We start from the raw sequence: 21,978 nt of genomic DNA on the forward strand, positions 1-21,978 counted from the left end.
TTCTTATTTACAATGATGGCCTACCCCGGCCATACCCAGACGACGCTGGGCCAATTGTGCGCCCCCTATGGGACTCCCAATCACGGCCGGTGGTGATACAGCCTGGATCAAGGCAAAGGGTGGCTACTTTGAAGAATCGAAAATATATTTTGATTTGTTTAACACTTTCTTGGTGACTACATGATTCCATATGTGTTATTTCACTGTTTTGATGTCTCCACTATTATTCTACCATATAGAAAATAGTAAAAAATAAAGAAAAACTTGAATGAGTAGGTGTGTACAAACTTTTGACTGGTATATATATATATAAAATGTATTTTAAAAAATGGGGGGGTGTAAACTTTTCAGTGTAAAACCAGATAAAGTATTTAGAAAGATAATGGACCTATATACACTGAACAAAAATTAAAATGCAACAATTTCAAATGTTACGGAGTTAAAGTTCATATAAGGAAATCAGTCAATTTAAATAAATTCATTAGGCCCTAATCTATGGATTTCTGCACTGTCGGAACTGGAAGCACAAGCATTTTGCAACACTCGCGTTAACATCTGCAAACCTATGTGTATGTGACCAATAAAATTTGATGACTAGGAATATAGAAATACACCTGTTGGTTTAAAAAAAAAAAAAAGTAGGGGCGTGGATCAGACAACCAGTCAGTATCTGGTTCGACCACCATTTGCCTAATGCAGCGCGACACACCTCCTTCACATAGAGTTTATTTTTTTCCACACCTTTCAGGTGGATGGATTATCTTGGCAAAGGAGAATTGCTCACTAACAGGGATGTATACAAATTGGTGCACAAAATGTGAGAGAAATAAGCTTTTTGTGCATATGGAACATTTCTGTGATCTTTAATTTCAGCTGATGAAACACGGGACCAACACTTTACATGTAGCGTTGATATTTTTATTTAATACATTTTTTACCCCCTTTTCTCCCCAATTCCGTGGTATCCAATTGGTAGTTACAGTCTTGTCTCATCGCTGCAACTCCCGTACGGACTCAGGAGAGGCGAAGGTCGAGAGCCGTGCGTCTTCCGAAACACAACCCAACCAAGCAGCATTGCTTCTTGACACAATGCCCACTTAACCTGGAAGCCAGCCGCACCAATGTGTCAGAGGAAACACTGTGCACCTGGCGACCGTGTCAGCGTGCACTGCGCCCGGTCCGCCACAGGAGTCGCTAGTGCGCGATGGGACAAGGACATCCCTGCCGGCCAAACCCTCCCCTAGCCATTTGTGCACTGCCCCATGGGTCTCCCGGTCACGTCCGGCTGCGACAGAGCCTGGACTCGAACCCAGAATCTCTAGTGGCACAGCTAGCACTGTGATGCAGTGGCTTAGACCACTGCGCCACTCGGGAGGCCTCGTTTATATTTTTGTTCAGTATATTTGTTTATATATAAGATTATCTTTCAGAACTAACATTCAGGGAGAAACTAAATTTCCAACTTTACATGGCATGGGGCCCCCATTGATTTAGTTATAATGTTTAAGTCACTCAGCATAAGTCACTCAGCATAAGAACACGGTATGGCAAAATGTGTAGAATTGCAGGAAATTTGCTTTAAAACAGCAACAGTTTGTCTCTGCAGCCAAGAGGGCTTCTAACATCTTGGGTCGGAGACCGCAACATTGACCATGCCCACTAACACACTTTCGCAACGCCCACCACTTAAGCACCATTTTGATCCAGAAAAAAACTTGACCACCACTGCTGAAAAAAATCCTGGGGGAAACACTGGAAAACAGAAACACAGATACTGTATATCCAACTGAGGAGGAAAGCACGGCAGAAACACACACACACAACATGGGCCATACCAACACAACACCAAAGGAATGAGCAGTTTCTTGTAGTGGAATTTTCAATTAACTTCCAGAATAGACTGAATTGAAATGGAATTGAGCCCAACAGGCTCCTGAGTGACTGCGCCACTGAGACAAATAAAGTTGACTGAACTAAAACTGGACTAAGAGGGGTGCTGAGGAAAGGTGGAAGGGATGGATCTGCTTGGGTGGGTATCTAATGTCCAACAGTGGGTGTGGCTCTGCCTGTAGGGGCTCTATGATTGGCTGAGGGGGACACAGGAAGAGTTTGGGGCTGTGGATGCCACCATCTTCTCATCTAATGGAAAGGAATAAGGGGCTCTCTGGGTTACTTTTTTTTTTTTAGGAAGGGGGTGGTAATTCTCTCTCTCATTTCTCTGTCCCTTGCTCTGGCTTTCCCTTTCCACCCCCCTTTACCTCTGTCTCCTTACCTCACTTTAATAATCTCTCCCTCCCTCTCCATGTACCAGTGAAGACCCATGTAGGAACACAGAAGTTCTGGGACAATATTTCTCTCCCTCAATCCCCTTCTCTCTCTCTCACTCTGAACCAGTAACGATCAGCCTTCCTCTTTCCCTCCCTCCTTCACTCTCCCTCTTTTTCTCTGTCCGTACCAGTGAAGACCAGAGTAGGGACAGAGACAGAGAAGTTCTGGGAGTGGGAAAGTCTCTGAGAGCTGCAGGTTGAGTGGACAGGGCTGTTGTGGGTGGAGCGACATCCATGGGCCAGGGGGGACCTGAACCATTCACCACGCAGAGACGGACAGTGGACGAGTGGACGAATCCAAACGCACACAGCAAGAGAAGAGCCAATCCGTGTGCAGCAAAGGTAGAGAAGAAGAGAAACACAACACACCACAACATTGCAGCAAAGAAAAATAGAGTACAACAAAAGACAAGACAAAATAGGAGAGGTTCTCTACCCCCTCCTTTTGCATTTTAACATGCACCTACATGCTGTAGCTAAAGAAAATGCTTGCATCGAGCAGCCACCCTACCTCCTTTCATCCCTCCCCTCCATCCATCCCCTTTTCCATTCCTCTCTGACCGTGCACTAGCAGTAACAAGCTCATGCACAGCCCTCAGACATATAACTCATCTATAACTCACTAGAGAGAGTGAGAGAGAGAGGGAGGCTGTACAGGGAGGGGGGCTGTGTGTATGTCCCAGATAAGGAATGTAGCCATGTGACATGATTATAATACACAAACACTAGGGCTGGGCAATACAGCCAAAATATCGTATCACAATATTTTTTCCACGGTATGACTGTATATTATGTTTTTGAATAATAAAATATCTTTATATGCTTGATGTGTGGTTAATGACCCTAGGGTGGCAACACAAATGAAGTGATTTCAATGGGGCTTTCTCCACTCTGTTTTATACTGTTAAATCCAACTAAAAAACATTTAATCAATTTCAGCATTTCCACTGTGCCACGCAAGGCAGCATGATACGGGCAAAGAATCTAGGCCTAGTTAATTGGTGAACTGTTGGAATCATGGAAATATAATTAGTATTCTAATTAAATAATTGGAATATAGTGGGAAGCACAATGAAAACATAGTTGTTTGAACGAATGAATAAGCCAGGGAGGAATTATTGACAGATGACCATAATTGTAATGTTACATTACATTACATGGCTTCTTACCCCATGTAGCAAGCTAGCTAACATATTTATGCTTTGCCTATTCTTCTTTGATTTAGAATAAACCTTTGCACAAACAACATGCTTGCTCTGAGTACACTTAGCAAGCTAGCTAGCCAACTAACTAGTGATTAGCATTAGCGGCTAACTTCCTAAGAAATTACAAACTAGCAGACAGTAAGATACACAAACTAATAGTGTACTTATAGAACGCTTGTGGAAAGTAGCATGTCACCAACATCTTGTTGCATCTATCTGACCATGCAGACTGAACAGCAAAAAAGTGCTTGTGACTCAGTGGTAGAGCAACTGTGTGACAGGGATCAGGGCTTGGTGTGGAAAGCAGGCACGCAGCTGGACGATAGGAGAAAGACGACTCAAGTAGCAAACGGAGCAAACTATAAAAACTGACATTACAAGCCCCAGATTTCCGTATCACATTTAACAACCCAAGTATTGAAATACCATTTTAGGAGGGTAAAGAAAAAAATCAAAACCAGTCCGTGCATCAATACCGGTATATAGTAAAATACAGTATACCGCCCAGCCCTAAATCAGACCAAAAATGTTGAGAGCCCCAAAAACACAAACAGGAGTCAGTACAATGGTAGGAGACAAGACACTCTCTCCCTCTCTCGCATGCACACACAGACTCCATGCTCATGCGATTATTCAATACTCACTCTTTGCTGTCCTTGGAAGGCGAGTTGCAGGCATTGGATGCGGGGGCGGTGTTGGGGAGTGTGTGTGTGTTGGTGTGTGTGGTGGTGTTGGGAGCCGTCCCAGGGCTGAGTTTGTCCAGAGTGCAGGCGGTGCCGATGGCTCGGACCACCAGACCTGACTCTCCCTCCAGATCAAAACACTGCAGGTACCCCACCACCGCATTACCACCCATCTCCAATACTTTCAGACCTATCTTCCTCTGCAGCTCACCTACACACATACACAGAAGAAGAGGTTTAATTTAATGGAGTGGCTGAGGTTCTGGATTTTCTGGAAACCTGATTTGCCGTGGCTAAGGATACAGAGATTTCTGTTCTTGCACAGGATTTATTTTACGTTGCTGCTGCTCAGTGCTCCGACGCCGCTTCCCTGTCCTTGATCGGCAATGAAAGCCTTTGTCTGGTGTAGCCTTCAAACTTCCATGCCTCAGGAGGCTATTAAGCATAAGTGCGATTCCATGGTCCTTTTTCAGGAGGGGAGTTAGGCTACATGTTGTACACAAAAAATATGAACATGTTTGTACAAACTCGCAGATAGTTTTTTGCCTCAATGCAAAACTCAAGTGGGGAGTTACATGCAGCTATCTAGACAGCATATCAAACACAAGAAAGATAGACACGCAGTCTATTTAGGGATTTAATGTTATTTTTTATTCATCATTGCAAACATTGGCTAAGCAGGATGCAGACAGGCAGTCAAAGTAGTAGTGTTCTTTTTCAGCAACTGTGACTAATGGATATAATACGGCAGTAACTACAAAGATCAGCCTACATCATCACACAAAACGCAGATTGTTTTTGCTCCAATGCAATGTGTAGGGACTGTGTCCTGCTTGTGCACCTGCAATATCCGTTACAACAGTCTGAAGGTTGTAGCCTTCATAACGGCCTTGAATGTTCCCTGGGTTTTGATGTAGTATGTATAGGGGTAAGGTGACTAAGCATCAGGACATATGATAAACAGAGTAGCAGCAGTGTATATGATGATTGAACGTGAGTGTGTGTGTGTGTGTAGAGTCAGTATAAATGTGTATGCATAAGCATCAGGAGTGTGTGTGTGTGTGCGCATGCGTATATGCGCGAGTGAGTGTAGAGTCATGTGAGTTTGCATAGAGACACTAACACACAAGGGTCAACTCCAATAATCAGTGTAGCCATTTCGTTAACGTTTTAGCAGTCTTATGGCTTGGGGATAGAAGCTGTTCAGGAGCCTGTTGGGTGTCAGACTTGATCCACCGGTACCGCTTGCCTTGCGGAAGCAGAGTAACAGTCTATAACTTTGGTGGCTGGAGTCGTTTTTCCAGGCCTTCCTTTCACACCGCTTGATATAGAGGTCCTGGATGGCAGGGAACTCGGCCCCAGTGACGTACTGGGCTGTCCGCAACACCCTCTGTAGAGCCATGCGATCGAGGGTGGTGCAGTTGCCATAACAAGTAGTGATCCAGCCAATCAAGATGCTCTCAATGGTGCAGCTGTATAACAGTTTGAGGATATGAGGGCCCAAGCCAAACATTTTCAACCTCCTGAGGGGGAAGAGGCACTGTCGCTCCTTCTTCACGACTGTGTGTGTGGACCATTTTAAGTCCTTAGTGATTTGGACACCGAGGAACTTGAAGCTCTTGACCCGCTCCACTGCAGCCCTGTCAATATGGATGGGGGCGTGCTCGCTCACACCCCCCCCCAAGGAGTCCACTCATCACTGGGGCTGCTCCAAGACGCCGTCGATGGAGAAGAGGAATAAAGAGTGGGCTTTTCGTCCTACTCAGGAGGCGTGCATATTATCCACCGATTCTGAGTATATCACTCGCTAATGTTCAGTCCCTGGACAATAAAGTAGACTAACTCAGGGAGAGGATCTCCTTCCAGAGAGATATCAGGGACTAACATACTAGGCTTGAGCAATATACCGTTTATACCGTATAAAGGGGTATTTCGAAATACCGATGGTATGAGGGGTTGGGGGCACCCCCGCCTCACGGGAGCTGGGGGTGCGTGCTACACCATTGCTTATAGCTAGCAATAAGTTAAGTATAATTATAAGAAATCTAAAATGTGTAAAATAAATTATATCTTGCTCAGGGCTCCATCTGTGCATTTAATTTGCTTGCCAAGTGGCTAGATTTCAAGATCATGCTTCTTGGTTACAGCAGATACATTAAATCCCCTCCTGGATCAAGATCCCTGTTGCTTAAATTGTTTAATGTGTACATTTTTTTTTTTTTAAAAGCACCCCTTCGGTAATACCGTATACCACGGTATAGTACAGCAATGGTATGATAATCATACTATCAGGATATCGGCCCAACCCTATAACATTCTCTTTCACGGAATCATGGCTCTCTCCGGATATGCTGTCCCTGTCCATTCAGCCAGTGGGGTTCTCCGTACATCACAGACAGAAAGAAGTTAACCTGTTTAGGATAGGGGGCAGTATTTTCACGGCCGGATAAAAAAACGTACCCAATTTAATCTGGTTATTACTCCTGCCCAGAAACTAGAATATGCATATAATTATTTGATTTGGATAGAAAACCCTAAAACCCTAAAGTTTCTAAAACTGTTTGAATGGTGTCTGAGTATAACAGAACTCATATGGCAGGCCAAAACCTGAGAAGATTCTATATGGGAAGTGCCCTGTCTGACCATTTCTTGGCCTTCTGTAGCCTCTTTATCGAAAATATAGGATCTCTGCTGTAACGTGACATTTTCAAAGGCTCCCATAGGCTCTCAGAAGGCGCCAGAACGTGGAATGATAACTCTGCAGTCCCTGGGCGAAAAACAGTAGGGGTTTTGGAAAGTGGTTGTTCTGAGAACAATGACACTGGGGCGCGCGTGCATGTGACGACTCCATTTTTCTTCTTTCAGTATTTGAACGGATACAACGTCTCCCGGTTGGAATATTGTCGCCATTTTACAAGAAAAATCGCATAAAAATTGCTTTTAAACAGCGTTTGACATGCTTCGGAGTACGGTAACGGAATATTTTGATTTTTTTTGTCACGATACGCGCGTCACCCTTCGGATAGTGTCTTGAACGCAAGAACAAAACGCAACTATTTGGATATAACTATGGATTATTTGGAACCAAAACAACACTGGGTGTTGAAGTAGAAGTCCTGGGAGTGCATTCTGACGAAGAACAGCAAAGGTAATCCAATTTTTCTTATAGTAAATCTGAGTTTGGTGAGTGCCAAACTTGGTGGATAGAAAACACCCTAAAGTTTCTAAAACTGTTTGAATGGTGTCTGTGAGTATAACAGAACTCATATGGCAGGCCAAAACCTGAGAAGATTCTGTACAGGAAGTGCCCTCTCTGACCATTTCTTGGCCTTCTACACCCACTTTATCGAAAACAGAGGATCTCTGCTGTAACGTGACACTTTCTAAGGCTCCCATAGGCTCTCAGAAGGCGCCAGAACGTTGAATGATGACTTTGCAGCCCCTGGCTGAAAAACAGTAGCGCATTTGGATAGTGGTCGATCTGAGAACAATGAGACGGGCGCTTGCGTGCACGTGAAGAGGCCATTTTACATTTTCAGTCTTTGAACGAAAAAGACGTCTCCCGGTCGGAATATTATCGCTATTTTACGAGAAAAATCGCATAAAAATTGATTTTAAACAGCGTTTGACATGCTTCGAAGTACGGTAATGGAATATTTTGCATTTTTTGGTCACGATACGCGTCCGCGCGTCACCCTTCGTTACCCTTCGGATAGTGTCTTGAACGCAAGAACAAAACAGAGGATATGTGAACATTACTATGGATTATTTTCAACCAAAACAACATTTGTGGATGAAGTAGAAGTCCTGGGAGTGCATTCTGACGAAGAACAGCAAAGGTAATCCAATTTTTCTTATAGTAATTCTGAGTTTAGTGAACGCCAAATTTGGTGGGTGTCAAATTAGCTAGCCCGTGATGGCGAGCTATCTACTCAGAATATTGCAAAATGTGCTTTTGCCAAAAAGCTATTTCAAAATCTGACACCGCGATTGCATAAAGGAGTTCTGTATCTATAATTCTTAAAATAATTGTTATGTTTTTTGTGAACGTTTATCGTGAGTAACTTTGTAAATTCACCGGAAGTTTTCGGTATGTTTGCTAGTTCTGAACGTCACATGCTAATGTAAAAAGCTGGTTTTTGATATAAATATGAACTTGATTGAACAAAACATGCATGTATTGTATAACATAATGTCCTAGGAGTGTCATCTGATGAAGATCATCAAAGGTTAGTGCTGCATTTAGCTGTGGTTTGGGTTTTTGTGACATTATATGCTAGCTTGAAAAATGGGTGTGTGATTATTTCTGGCTGGGTACTCTCCTGACATAATCTAATGTTTTGCTTTCATTGTAAAGCCTTTTTGAAATCGGACAATGTGGTTAGATTAACGAGAGTCTTGTCTTTAAAATGGTGTAAAATAGTCATATGTTTGAGAAATTGAAGTAATAGCATTTCTAAGGTATTTCAATATCGCGCCACTCGATTCCACTGGCTGTTGACTAGGTGGGACGATTTCGTCCCACATACCCAGGAGAGGTTAACTACTCATGGTGTGACTGTGGTACCGTACAGGAACTCAAGTCCTTTTGTTATCCAGATCTGGAATACCCCACCATCAAATGCCAACCGCGTTACCTCCCAAGAGAATCATCTTCAGTCATCGTCACGGCAGTGTATTTTCCCCCCCAAGCTGACACCACGACGGCGCTCAAGGATCTACACTGGTCTATGTGAAAATTGGAAACCGTATATCCTGAGGCCATATTTATTGTAGCTGGGGACTTAATAAAGGAAATCTGAGAAAACGCTACGGAAATTTTATCAACAGATCTCCTGTGCTACCCGCTCATCGAGCACTCTTGACCATTGCTACTGCCCCTTCCGGGTCGGCTACAAGGCCCGCCTCCATTCTGCTCCTCCCTTCCTATAAGCAGAAATTTAAACAGGAAGTACCCGTGATAAGTATTGTTCAATGTTGGTCTATCCAATCAAAATATATGCTTCAAAATTATCAAAACAAAGTGAACTGGGATATGTTCCGGGTTGCCTCAGAATAGTATTTACGTATACAGAGACTCGGTGCCTGAGTTCATCAAAACTTAAAGTGCAAACCACAGCATTTAACCACGGCAAGGTGACTGAGAACATGGAAGAGTACAAACAGTCCAGCTATGCCCTCCATAAGGCAATCAAACAGGCAAAACAACAGAACAGGGACAAAGTGGAGTTGCAATTCAACAGCTCAGACAAGAGACGTACAGTGCATTTGGAAAGTATTGAGACCACTTGACTTATTCCTAATTTTGTTAGCCTTATTCTACAATGGATTAAATTGTTTTCCCCCCCTCATCAATCTACACAAAATACCCCATAATGATGAAGCAATGTGTAGAAATGTGTTTAAAATAAAATATCACATTTACATAAGTATTCAGACCCTTTACTCAGTACTTTGTTGAAGCACCTTTGGCAGCGATTTCAGCCTCAAATCTTCTTGGGTATGACACTACAAGCTTGGCACACTTGTATTTGGGGAGTTTCTCCCATTCTTCTGTGCAAATCCTCTCAACCTCTGTCAGGTTGGATGGGGAGTGTCGCTGCACGGCTGTCCTTCAGGTCTCTCCAGAGATGTTCGATCAGGTTCAAGTCCGGGCTCTGGCTGGGCCTCTCAAGAACATTCAGAGACTTGTCCCGAAGCCACTCCTGCGTTGTCTTGGCTGTGTGCTTACAATCGTTGTCCTATTGGAAGGTGAACATTTGCCCCAGGCTGAGGTCCTGAGCACTCTGGAGCAGGTTTTCATCAAGGATCTCTCTGTACATTGCTCCATTCATCTTTCCCTGGATCCTGACTAGTCTCCCAGTCCCTGACGCTGAAAAACATCCCCACAGCATGATGCTGCCACCACCATGCTTCACCGTAGTGATGGTGCCAGGTTTCCTCCAGACTTGACGCTTGGCATTCAGGCCAAAGAGTTCAACCTTTGTTTCATCAGACCAGAGAATCCTTTAGGTGCCTTTTGGCAAACTCCAAGCAGGCCGTCATGTGCATTTTAATGAGGAGTGGCTTCCGTCTGGCCACTCTACGACAAAGGCCTGATTGGTGGAGTGCTGCAGAGATTGTTGTCCTTCTGGAAGATGTGTGCCTTTCCAAATCATGTCCAATCAATTGAATTTACCACAGGTGGACTCCAATCAAGTTGTAGAAACATCTCAAGGATGATCAATTGAAACAGGATATAGGATTTTCGATAAATTAGCAAAAAGTTCTAAAAACATGTTTTCACATGGTCATTGTGGGGTATTATGTGTAGATGGGTGAGAAAATATACATTTAATCAATTTTGAATTCAGGCTGTAACACAACAAAATGTGGAATAAGTCAAGGGGTATGAATACTTTCTGAAGACACGAAAATATCCTCAAATAAAAAAGGTGACATTCCTGTACTGTCGCCTCATAAAACATTTGATCTCATTTCCAAAATGCTAGAGTATAGAGACCAATTAAACATTTTAGCTTCACTGAACAAATAAAAACATAGGGGAGTGTATATATAGAGTGTTTGATAGTGGTGTTACGTACCAGACATGAGAGAGATGAGTCTCTGTCGGGCCTCGTTAGAAGCTCTGGGGGTTCTGATGCGGTCAATCCACTGGTACTCTGGGTCCTCGTTCACCACCAGCTCCTCAACAAAGCCATGGACCAGCGCCACGCGGTAACACCTCGGGATGGACGTTGCTAACACACAGAGACGTGCATAAACACACACATTATCGTAATTTCTTGTGACTAGACCTCATCTCTACATTAGTACAGCCCCATAGCGAACCAGACTCACTGCAGAAGAATTTAACACCACAGGAGGACTGTCTGAAGCGGTTCAAGTCACTGAAGAGGTCCACCTTCACCAGAACATTAATCTCCCCTCTGATACCTGCAAGAGAGGAGATCAACAGAAACATTACTACCAGTCAGAAACAGCACCTAACCCTAGAAACCCCAACTCTTCAATAACACGTTACTGTCCCCTCTGACACCAGGAACTACATCATCATGACCAACGGACACAGTTAAAGAACAGCTTTTAGTAAGGCAGTTTTTTTACAGCAGAAAGCAACAACATGCATTTACAGGCTGTTACACAGAGAACACTGTGTGTTCCTTTAGAGGTCTGGCTCTATATCTAACAAGTCCCACTGTGGCCATGCACCTTTTGATGGGGAAGTATATGACTGACATCATTAGTGTCAGATGGGGAACTATATAACAGACTCAGTGTATAGCATGGTAGATAGGGAATTCTACAAGATCGTTCCATTTGACTGTGATCACTTTTTGACTTTTGATTTGAACGAAACTTTCCATATAAGCTTTATAAAAAAAAAATGTATACGCTTTTAAATTATATCAAACTCATCCGTAAAAATGTTCCAGTGATGAAGAACTGGATGTCTCATGGTATGGTTTGCAAAATGGGTCAACTTAGAGCAACTCCATCTTCTGAATGTTTTGGTAATGAGGTGCAAAACGTCACTTTCTGACCATGGGCAAATATATATTGAAAGTTTCATACAAATCAAAAGGGGTTAGTCAAAAAGTGATTGAAATTAAATAGAATGACCTATAAAAAACGCACCGTGTATAGTGTCGTAGATGGGGAACCATCCAGAGATGACAGTAGCAGCCTCGCAGGAGAGCAGAGGGTCGATGTCAATGTAGACCTTCCCTATTGCATCGTTGGCACTGTAAGTGTCATGGTCCAACACTGTGATTTGTAACGGCTCATCCTGCAAGTCCTCATCATCCACCTACAGGAAGGGTGACAAAGTTGAGGAAACAAGGATACAGGACTATCATGTTGACTGTAGCATATTTACACTGTAATCCAATGCCATTCACAAATACCTCCTGCAACTAATTTCACAGAGAAATAAGTCAAGAAGACATATCCAGACATTTTACCTCAAATTTGAACCACTCTGAGTTCCACTGTGGATTAAGTGACTTTGGGAAGACATCTGTTTTGAAAGTTGTGTTGCCAAACTTGACCTGTAAGAACATCAATGAAGAAAACCGCAAGGTTAGGACTACAGCACATGAACACAGTATATACTGTACGTGTTGAAATGGTTGTAGGGTTACGTTGACCTGATGTTTTTTCAGGTTGCTCACCTCTACAAAGGCATCAGTGAGGTCGCTGGCTCTGTCCATGACCGGTAGGTGGCGCCCTGCCACGATCTTAGCTTTCAGCTTCCCTGGCATGATTCAGCTTTGTCTTAACCTGCAGATGCAAGAATTAAAAGGTAAATCATTTCATTATTATAAAGCCTAAATAAGAGGACGTCTGCACTCTTAAGATCCTTATTACTGAAGTGTCTGTTCCAGGTGAGTAGGAGTCAAAATAAGAATACTGGAAGAGATGGAGACCCGCACACTGTCGAAGAAGTGTTTACACCTTTCATTTACACCTCACCTTTCATTTATGATGGGCACCATGATGTTTTAATAAACATCTTTATTTTGCATTCAAGTCTCAGTTTTGGATTTATTCTTTTTTTTCAACAGTGCACGGGTCTCCATTTCTTCCATTAATATAATGCCAACACATGTACCGTTTACCTGTATTCATCACACCATGATAAAAGATGAATTAATTAATGAGCTAACAAACCTAAGGTCACACTGCAGTTGTGCTACTATGAATGCTGACAGTCCTGTTTGGCCCTGACATGGGCACGTGGTCAGGTAACATCGGTTGCTGACAGTTAAAGAGTAGGAATAACTCGAAAAATGGAAAAGTGAGGAGTAAAGAAGTCTCGAAGTATTGCTCACCTGAGGTAGAGTACCTTACGATAAGGTGTAGACCACACTATTTATATTATTTGTAGCCGTCTACTTACCACCACAGACCGATGCTGGCACTAAGACCGCACTCAACCAACTCTATAAGGCCATAAGCAAACAACAAAATGCTCATCCAGAAGCGGCGCTCCTAGTGGCCTTTAATGCAGGCAAACTTAAATCAGTTTTACCAGCATGTCACATGTTCAACCAGAGGGGAAAAAATAAAAATAAATAAAAAATAGACCACCTTTACTCCACACATAGATATGCATACAAAGCTCTCCCCCGACCTCCATTGTGCAAATCTAACCATAATTCTATCCTACCGATTCCTGCTCACAAGCTAAAACTAAAGCAGGAAGTACCAGTGACTCTCACAATACGGAAGTGGTCAGATGACGTGGATGCTACACAACAGGACTGTTTTGCTAGCACAGACTGGAATATGTTCCCGGGATTCATCAGTCATCGGCTTCATCAATAAGTGCATCGATGACGTCATCCCCTCAGTGACTGTATGTACATATCCCAACCAGAAGCCATGGATTACAGGCAACATCCGCAACGAGCTAAAGGCTAGAGCTGCCGCTTTCAAAGAGCGGGACACCAATCCGGACGCTTATAAGAAATCCTGTACATGTAGTTAAGTTTATGCTACCCACCCTTAAAGACCGATAAGTAGGGTGTCCACCCACTCCGCTCAGAATGGGTGAAAAGGCGCTTTGGTGATGACATATCACTTCCTTATGTTATAAACATTTTACCAAGACAAATATGATTATTAATGTTGTGAATTATTCAGTGGGGTCTATGTCTAACATATCATTAAGATAATATCCAAAAGTTTGGATTCCTTAACCTAATACATCCGATAATAGGGACCAAGCTCTGTTGACAGCAGTACAAGTTTCACGTAACAACTTTTGAGAACTTTATATTTTGTGGTCGTCGTCAACTTTAAAGTTATTTCCGCAGGGTCGCAACGAGCTGAATTAAAGGTAAAAGACTTGAAAATAAAAAGCTTGGTATACGCTAGAGATGTAACGATTCACCTATACACATCGGTCCCCGATTAAAATGTTTAAGATGTGACTGCATCGGTCCACAGAGCCCAAAATCGATCTAAATGTAGCATGCATCAACAGGTTCAAACGTTATGAATTGTTTTGCTCATATTACTTTCCTTCTACCTTCCAAAAATACCTAATGTCAAGTGACAACTGATGTGTCCTCTCCTTCAGTATCGAACTAAGCATGTAACGGTGACATATTGATCTACAAGTCATTTTGCATGCCTAACAACCACCAGGCAATATCAGCAGCCCAGCTTCGCTCAGGCACGGCGCCCAGCTTCACGTGCTGAGAAACGCAAGGTAGTTGGCCTGTTCATGATCTTGCACATCTGTGCGGCACCTTCAGCACTCAAATGCTAAAAACAGCTTACGCGATATTAGGCTTAATTTTTTTTATTTTACCTTTATTTAACCAGGTAGGCTAGTTGAGAACAAGTTCTCATTTGCAACTGCAACCTGGCCAAGATAAAGCATAGCAATTCGACACATACAACAACACAGAGTTACACATGGAATAAACAAAACATACAGTCAATAATACAGTAGAACAAAAGAAAACAAAAAGTCTATATACAGTGAGTGCAAATGAGGTGAGTTAAGGCAATAAATAGGCCATGGTGGCGAATTAATTGCAATATAGCAATTAAACACTGGAATGGTAGATGCGCAGAAGATGAATGTGCAAGTAGAGATACTGGGGTGCAAAGGAGCAAGATAAATAAATAAATAAATACAGTATGGGGATGAGGTAGTTGGATGGGCTATATTACAGATGGGCTATGTACAGGTGCAGTGATCTGTGAGCTGCTCTGACAGCTAGTGCTTAAAGCTAGTGAGGGAGATATGAGTCTCCAGCTTCAGAGATTGTTGCAGTTCGTTCCAGTCATTTGCAGCAGAGAACTGGAAGGAAAGACGACCAAAGGAGGAATTGGCTTTGGGGGTGACCAGTGAGATATACCTGCTGGAGCACGTGCTACGAGTGGGTGCTGCTATGGTGACCAGTGACCTGAGATAAGGCAGGGCTTTACCTAGCAGAAACATGTAGATATTCGTCACGAAACCCACTGGCTACAGGTTATGAAGCGAGGGCCAACCAACGAGAGCGTACAGGTCGCAATGGTGGGTAGTGTATGGGGCTTTGGTGACAAAACGGATGGCACTGTGATAGACTGCATCCAGTTTGTTGAGTAGAGTGTTGGAGGCTATTTTATACTGAACAAAAATATAAAACACAACATGTAAAGTGTTGGTCCTATGTTTCATAAGCTGAAATAAAAGATCCCAGTTCCGAGTTAGTTATTTTGAGTGCGGCAGAAATCATGCTGGATTGACAGCATGGCCAATGTTGAATATTAATCATTTTAAGCTTGGAAAAGAGACCCTTAAACCCAGAATTGGGACCACACAGCCACTCCACTGAATAGCAGGCTAGTGATCCCAGGCTGTATCATAACCGGCCATGATCGGGAGTCCCATAGGGTGGCGCACAATTGGTCCAGCTTCATCCGGGTTAGGCCAGGGTAGGCCGTCATTGGAAATAAGAATTTGTTCTAGGGATGCACAATATAATTGGTGAACATATCGGAAACGGACAACATTAGCAATAAATGCCAACATCGGTATTGGCCCGATGTCTAGTGTAATGCCGATGTGCAAAACCGATGTCAACGCTGACATGCATACCTAAATGACGTAATGACGCCACGTAAAATTTTGCGCTACACGTGCAACACAGCATTCCTAACCTAGCCCATAATGTCTGCTGTGTGGATCGAGCAGTCAACAAGTCTAGCAGTCATTTGAAAGAGTAAGGAAATTTCAGCGAGACAACTCAAAGGCAAAATCCATTAACGCCAAGATAATGGCATTCATTGCCCTTGACAATAAACCATTCTCTGTGGGTGATGTGGGCTTTCGCGACTGGTGGAGCACGGTACACACTACCAAGTGAGCTATTTTTCAGATGTTGCCCTACAGGAGTTACACAGTAATAGCGTCACTGCTATTAGCATCACAACATACTATGGATCGCCGTTTGGGTCTTTGCGTGTCAAAAAAGATACACGCCAAATAACACTATTTCACGCATTAAATAAGCTTTTAATTTGACACGTCAAACAACACAGTTCTATTACAGAATGTTGTGTCTGAATTTGTACGTGCAAGCCAAGCGCCACCACTACTATCAGTAGCACTGTCAAAGTTGTACAAAATGTCTGCAAACACCAGTCACGAACGATGTGTTTACAATAACGTGTTGGTAATAAAGCATTATTTGTTCGACCGCAACTTCTGGGGTAGCTAGCTAGCTTTAGCTTGGTACCTAGCTAACACCAGTACAACCAGCCTGAAAACAATGACCAGTAGAAACTGCAGTAATTTGAATTATTCTTAGCAATGATTTAGGAATCCTTGTGAGTAAGTATTAGCTTGGTAGCCACTTGTTGTTTGCCTATTGAAATTGAACTTCAGTTCATGAAAATAAATAGCTAGCCAGCTACGTAACTCTGTTGCCCAAAACTGACATTATAAGCAGCCAGCTAGCTTCATCTGGCTAGTGAAGCTAGACCAGACAGGGTTATGTGTTGTGAAGCTAGCCACAATAAGGATTAAGCACAATAATGGAATTTGCGGTTGGACTTCAAATCAAAAGTACCTCTTTGAAAGTGATGCAGAATGTTACAATTGGTTGAATCTTGCCATATTTAGACTAGATAATGTTGAACAAGGTTGGAATGTGAAGCAATGGAATATCAGTCTACTCGGTAACAATAACAGAACACAACTGTGAAGAGTTTACGCAAATATTAGAGTTGTAGCTCTTATCGCCAGACTGTGACTGTTTGAAATCCCCTCCCCAGTCAGCTTAGTGTGTGTATTGAGATTCATATTGCACTGTACAGCTTTACCTAAGGATTGGGGATCAATGAAATGGGTCTACTCAATACCCAAGCAATTTTTTCCCAACGTCCTCAGAGTTACCAGACTCCAAAACATCCACGCAGTATTGTTTTTCCTCAGGAATAGTGTTCAATACACATAGGTTGACAATAAATGTGGCTCAATTCACAGTTGTTTCAGAGTCCCGCAATAAGAGCTACGATGCTAATGTTCTCTGGGTGTCACTGAGTAGACTTGATACCCCATGTCATTGATCCACAATCCATAGGTAAGGCTTTACAGTGAAATAAGTATGCCCCCAATGCAATTTTAAAGTATAATACATCCAGACTGATTTCAACAGATTTTTGTCAAATTAACAAATTGTCTTTTGATTTTATATAAACAACATTCCAACCTCGTTTAGCATGATCTATTCAATTATGGCATAATTCTACTATTTGTATTCATTTACATCACTGTCAATGACATACTTTATTTTGAAATCTAACCACATAGTCCACTATTGTGGCTAGCTTCACATAGATGGGTCCGACCACCATTAATCAAATAAGAACCGTCTTATAAATTAGGGTTATTTTAGATGATGTCACATACTTTCTAACTATAGCTAGCTACTGAAACAGATGTCGTTTTGCTATGTTTTTGGGGAAGAACATTGTTTGCATCCATGAGCTAGCTAGCTTTTTTTTATGACCAGCACTGTAGGTGTGCGAGACAACTTCACCAGCATCATAGCATACATATCGATGAATCGTTGTGACATATGAAATACGAGTGAATGTAATCAATGTGTAATAACTATGTAAAAAATAATGAACATGTTAAATTATTATGTGACGTGCAGTCATATTCAGGTCCTGACCCAAACAGCATTCCATAGAAATCCTGGATGAGAATGAAACGACTGAACAACGAAACAGCAAGTAAGTGAAATAAATAGGTTTTGATTATGTTTTACTGGTAATGGGGACATACGTAAACACCAACAAAATTACTTTTGGGTCAGTGTGGTGTGTAACCTTTATTTAACTAGGCAAGTCAGTTAAGAACAAATTCTTATTTACAATGACGGCCTACCCCGGCCAAACCCGGATGACGCTGGGCTAACTCTGCGCCGCCCTATGGGACTCCCAATCACAGCCGGATGTGATACAGCCTGGATTCGAACCAGAGACTGTAGTGACGCCTCTTGCACTGAGATGCAGTGCCTCAGACCAGTCTAATCAAAGCTACTGTAGATAAAATGGCGTCAAATCACGTTATATCTGTGGCCAATGACCTTGAGCCTTCTTGGATGGGCACTTCTAATACAACTCTATGGCAGCACCCAAGGGACTTGAATTTTCGATCTCTACCCTTAGATTTGGCAGTGAAGTAGTGTCCCCATTGAGTGACAGAACACTGAGCCAATCAAGGTGCAACTAGAGAACATTACCAACCCCTTCGCTCTGTATTTTCCGCTGGCTCCCCCACAGATATCACCTGCATTTTGAAGCTGCCTGACTCAAGAATATGGTAATATTATGAAACTGGGCTCCATGGTGGATGCAATGAACTAGTTTTTATCTGAAAAAAACGCACACATGTTAATGTGTCCAGCATACCAGTAGCTAGCTACAAGTTAGCTAGCGTTACGGAATTGCAGTTGACAGTGACATGCGTAGATAGCCATTTCTGTGCGACTGGGTCGCCCCACAAAATTGACATCTGTTACAAACAGCATAGGTAGCTACCATATTAAGCAAGTTGGCTAGCTATGTTACTAGACGTCATTCAATGTCGTTACCAGGACTATGACTTACGAGAAAGTTGGGGACCCAGTAGCGTTTTTTCAGCTGGACATTGTTGACAGCCCGCGCGCCTGACCTCCGCCTCTCTCCCAAACATGACAGGAAGGTTATCCTCTCAAAGACCGGGTAGATGTGGCTAATATTCACTATTCGACGCTATATGGCCATTCACTGCTACAACAGGGTTACTTCTGTTAGAATTATAATTAGCTAAGCTAATAAAAAAATACACTTTGCTGTTAGCGTCCGTTCACCTACGAATGGAAAATGCTAGCGTCTCGTCATTAACACTAAAAAGTAGTTCCGGGGCACGGCGTTTCGGAATTTTTCACAATAAAAGTCCACTATTCTAGGTGCCAAAGTAAAAGTGGGGTTGGGATTACTCACTTGGGCAGGGGTATTCAACTCCTACCCTCGAGGTCCGGAGCCTGCTGGTTGTCTGTTCTACCTGATAATTAATTGTACACACAGGGGCGCACTTAGTGATTTGGAGGCCCCAATCAGAGGCCAGTCTGCAACAGTGTTTGAGGATTATTTTAATCTATGTTGAGGATGGCAGGGAAATCATAGATTAAAACCCCATCGATTTTGTCTGTAGAGCACACTTCTGACAAAACAGAATTATTTTTTTTCTGCAATGTTGCAAACTAGCTTAAGGTAACATGTGTCCTTCCTGGTCTGAAAACAGTGATGGACATAGCAACAACAGGCATCATTCTTCTTCTTCTTTGGAAATTAACCCCCCCAATTTGACTATTATATATATCCATTATACTTTGTGACACAAAATGGGAAAAGATGAGAAAAAATAAATATAAAAAAACTTCCAACTAACCTTACACTCCAACTTCCAACTAACCTAAAACCCACTACCCCATTCCACTACTTTGACCGCATCATCCAATCAAAATCTTGCTGCTGGGAGCCAGCGGACCATTCAAACCGGTTTTGCCATTCAAGAGAGGAGTGACAGCATGTGACTTTGGAGGTATGCCAACGCGAGACTAGTACTAACCTAACATATGGAATTGTTTTAAGATGGTCATACCAAGAAAAATGTAGCTTTTTGATTTTGAATTTGAGGACCACAGGTAGGTATAAAATAAATATGTTTTAAAAAATGATTTGATGAAACATTGAATTTGGCCTTGGGCCTATTGGCCCATAGAAATGCATTGAATAACCGTTTCATACTTGGAAAAACTGAGAGTAAATCTTTTTATCAAAAGGAAGTATAAGAAAGCTAAAAAAATATATATATGTTTTTACCATGGAACGACATGTATACCTTTGACATAGAAATGCCCTATTCAGTTCTATACATTTTTCAGCCCGGTACCGGGTTACCTTCAGACGAGTCCTGTGAGACATGTTGGGGTCGTAGACAACATTTTTCCATAGAGGAGATGCTACGGACGTTTTCATGACCAGGCCGATTTTCGAGATGTCTCCAGGTCTGACATACATTGCTGTTGCTCTGCCACCTTCCATCGCAGATGCAGAAGGCCGACATCGGCGGATGCAGTGGATTGAGACGCAGATATTCCAAATAAATCACCAGCAAAGCACACCCACACCATCACACCTCCTCCTCCATGCTTCACGGTGTGAACCACATATGTGGAGATCATCCGTTCACCTACTCTGCATCTCACAAAGACACGGCAGACAGACCAAAGGACAGATTTCCACAGGTCTAATGTCCATTGCTCAGAGGAGACTGTGTGAATCAGGCCTTCATGGTGGAATTTCTACAAAGAAACCACTGCTAAAGGACACCAATTAGAAGAAGAGACTTGCTTGAGCCAATAAACACGAGCAATGGACATTAGACCGGTGGAAATCTGTCCTTTGATCTGTAGAGTCCGAATTTGATATTTTTGGCTCCAACCGCCGTGTCTTTGTGAGATGCAGAGTAGGTGAATGGATGATCACCGCATGTGTGGTTCTCACCGTGAAGCATAGAGGAGGAGGTGTGATGGTGTAGGGGTGCTTTGCTGGTGACACTGTCAGTGATTTATTTAGAATTCAAGGCACACTTAACCAGCATGGCTACCACAGCATTCTGCAGCGATACGCCATCCCATCTGGTATGCGCTTAGTCGGACTATCATATGTTTTTCAACAGGACAATGACCCAAAACACACCTCCAGGTTGTGTAAGCGCTATTTGACCAAGAAGGAGAGTGATGGAGTGCTGCATCAGATGACGTGGCCTCCACATTCACCCGACCAGCAGCAAACAAGTGCTCAGCGTATGTGGGAACTCCTTCAAGACTGTTGGAAAAGCATTCCTCATGAAGCTGGTTGAGAGAATGCCAAGAGTGTGCAAAGCTGTCATCAAGGAAAAGGGTGGCTACTTTGAAAAATCTAAAAGATGAAATATATTATGATTTGTTTGACACTTTCTTGGTTACTACACGATTCCATGTGTGTTATTTCATAGTTTTGATGTCTTCACTGTTATTCTACAATGTAGAAAATATAAAAAATTGAGAAAAATCCTTGAATGAGTAGGTGTGTCCAAACTTTTGACTGGTACTGTATGTATACAGTGCCTTCGGAAAGTATTCAGACCCCTTGACTTTTTCCACATTTTGTTACGTTACAGCCTTATTCTAAAATTGATTAAATAAAAAAAATCCTCAGCAATCTAAACATAGCACACCATAATGACGAAGCAAAAACAGTTTTTTGAAATGTTTGCAAATGTATTAAAAAAAGAAAACAGAAATACCTTATTTACTTAAGTATTCCGACCCTTTGTTATGAGACTTGAAATTGAGCAAAGGTGCATCCTATTTCTATTGATCATCCTTGAGATGTTTCTACAACTTGATTGGAGTCCACCAGTGGTAAATTCAATTGATTGGACATGATTTGGAAAGGCACACACCTGTCGATATAAGGTCACACAGTTGACAGTGCATGTCAGAGCAAAAACCAAGCCATGAGGTCGAAGGAATTGTCCGTAGAGCTCCGAGACAGGACTGTGTCGAGGCACAGATCTGGGAAGGGTACCAAAAAATGTCTGTACCATTGAAGGTCCCCAGGAACACAGTGGCTTCCATCATTCTTAAATGAAAGAAGCTCGGAACCACCAAGACTCTTCCTAGAGCTGGCCGCCTGGCCAAACTGAGCAATCGGGGG

General features: G+C 42.6%; 1 protein-coding gene across 11 annotated transcripts in view; it reads right to left on the reverse strand.

Moving 5' to 3' along the window:
* Window positions 1-19,134, reverse strand: part of c2cd5 (C2 calcium dependent domain containing 5) — a 63,237-nt gene extending 44,103 nt beyond the window's left edge. For 8 of the 11 annotated variants that reach the window (XM_014148467.2, XM_045697075.1, XM_045697072.1 and 5 more), the window contains exons 1-7: window positions 18,841-19,134; window positions 12,390-12,498; window positions 12,180-12,266; window positions 11,854-12,025; window positions 11,056-11,151; window positions 10,800-10,955; window positions 4,177-4,426 (exon numbers count right to left, since the gene is read on the reverse strand). In XM_014148467.2, coding sequence (XP_014003942.1) covers window positions 4,177-4,426; window positions 10,800-10,955; window positions 11,056-11,151; window positions 11,854-12,025; window positions 12,180-12,266; window positions 12,390-12,479 — 851 coding nt within the window. In that variant the 5' untranslated portion in view covers window positions 12,480-12,498; window positions 18,841-19,134. The remainder of the gene's footprint in view (window positions 1-4,176; window positions 4,427-10,799; window positions 10,956-11,055; window positions 11,152-11,853; window positions 12,026-12,179; window positions 12,267-12,389; window positions 12,499-18,840) is intronic. The other 3 variants (XM_014148476.2, XM_014148474.2, XM_045697078.1) reach the window with 1 other exon arrangement.
* Window positions 19,135-21,978: the final 2,844 nt, after the last annotated feature.

Source organism: Salmo salar, chromosome ssa16, assembly GCF_905237065.1.
Source record: "Salmo salar chromosome ssa16, Ssal_v3.1, whole genome shotgun sequence".
Taxonomy (NCBI): domain Eukaryota; kingdom Metazoa; phylum Chordata; class Actinopteri; order Salmoniformes; family Salmonidae; genus Salmo; species Salmo salar.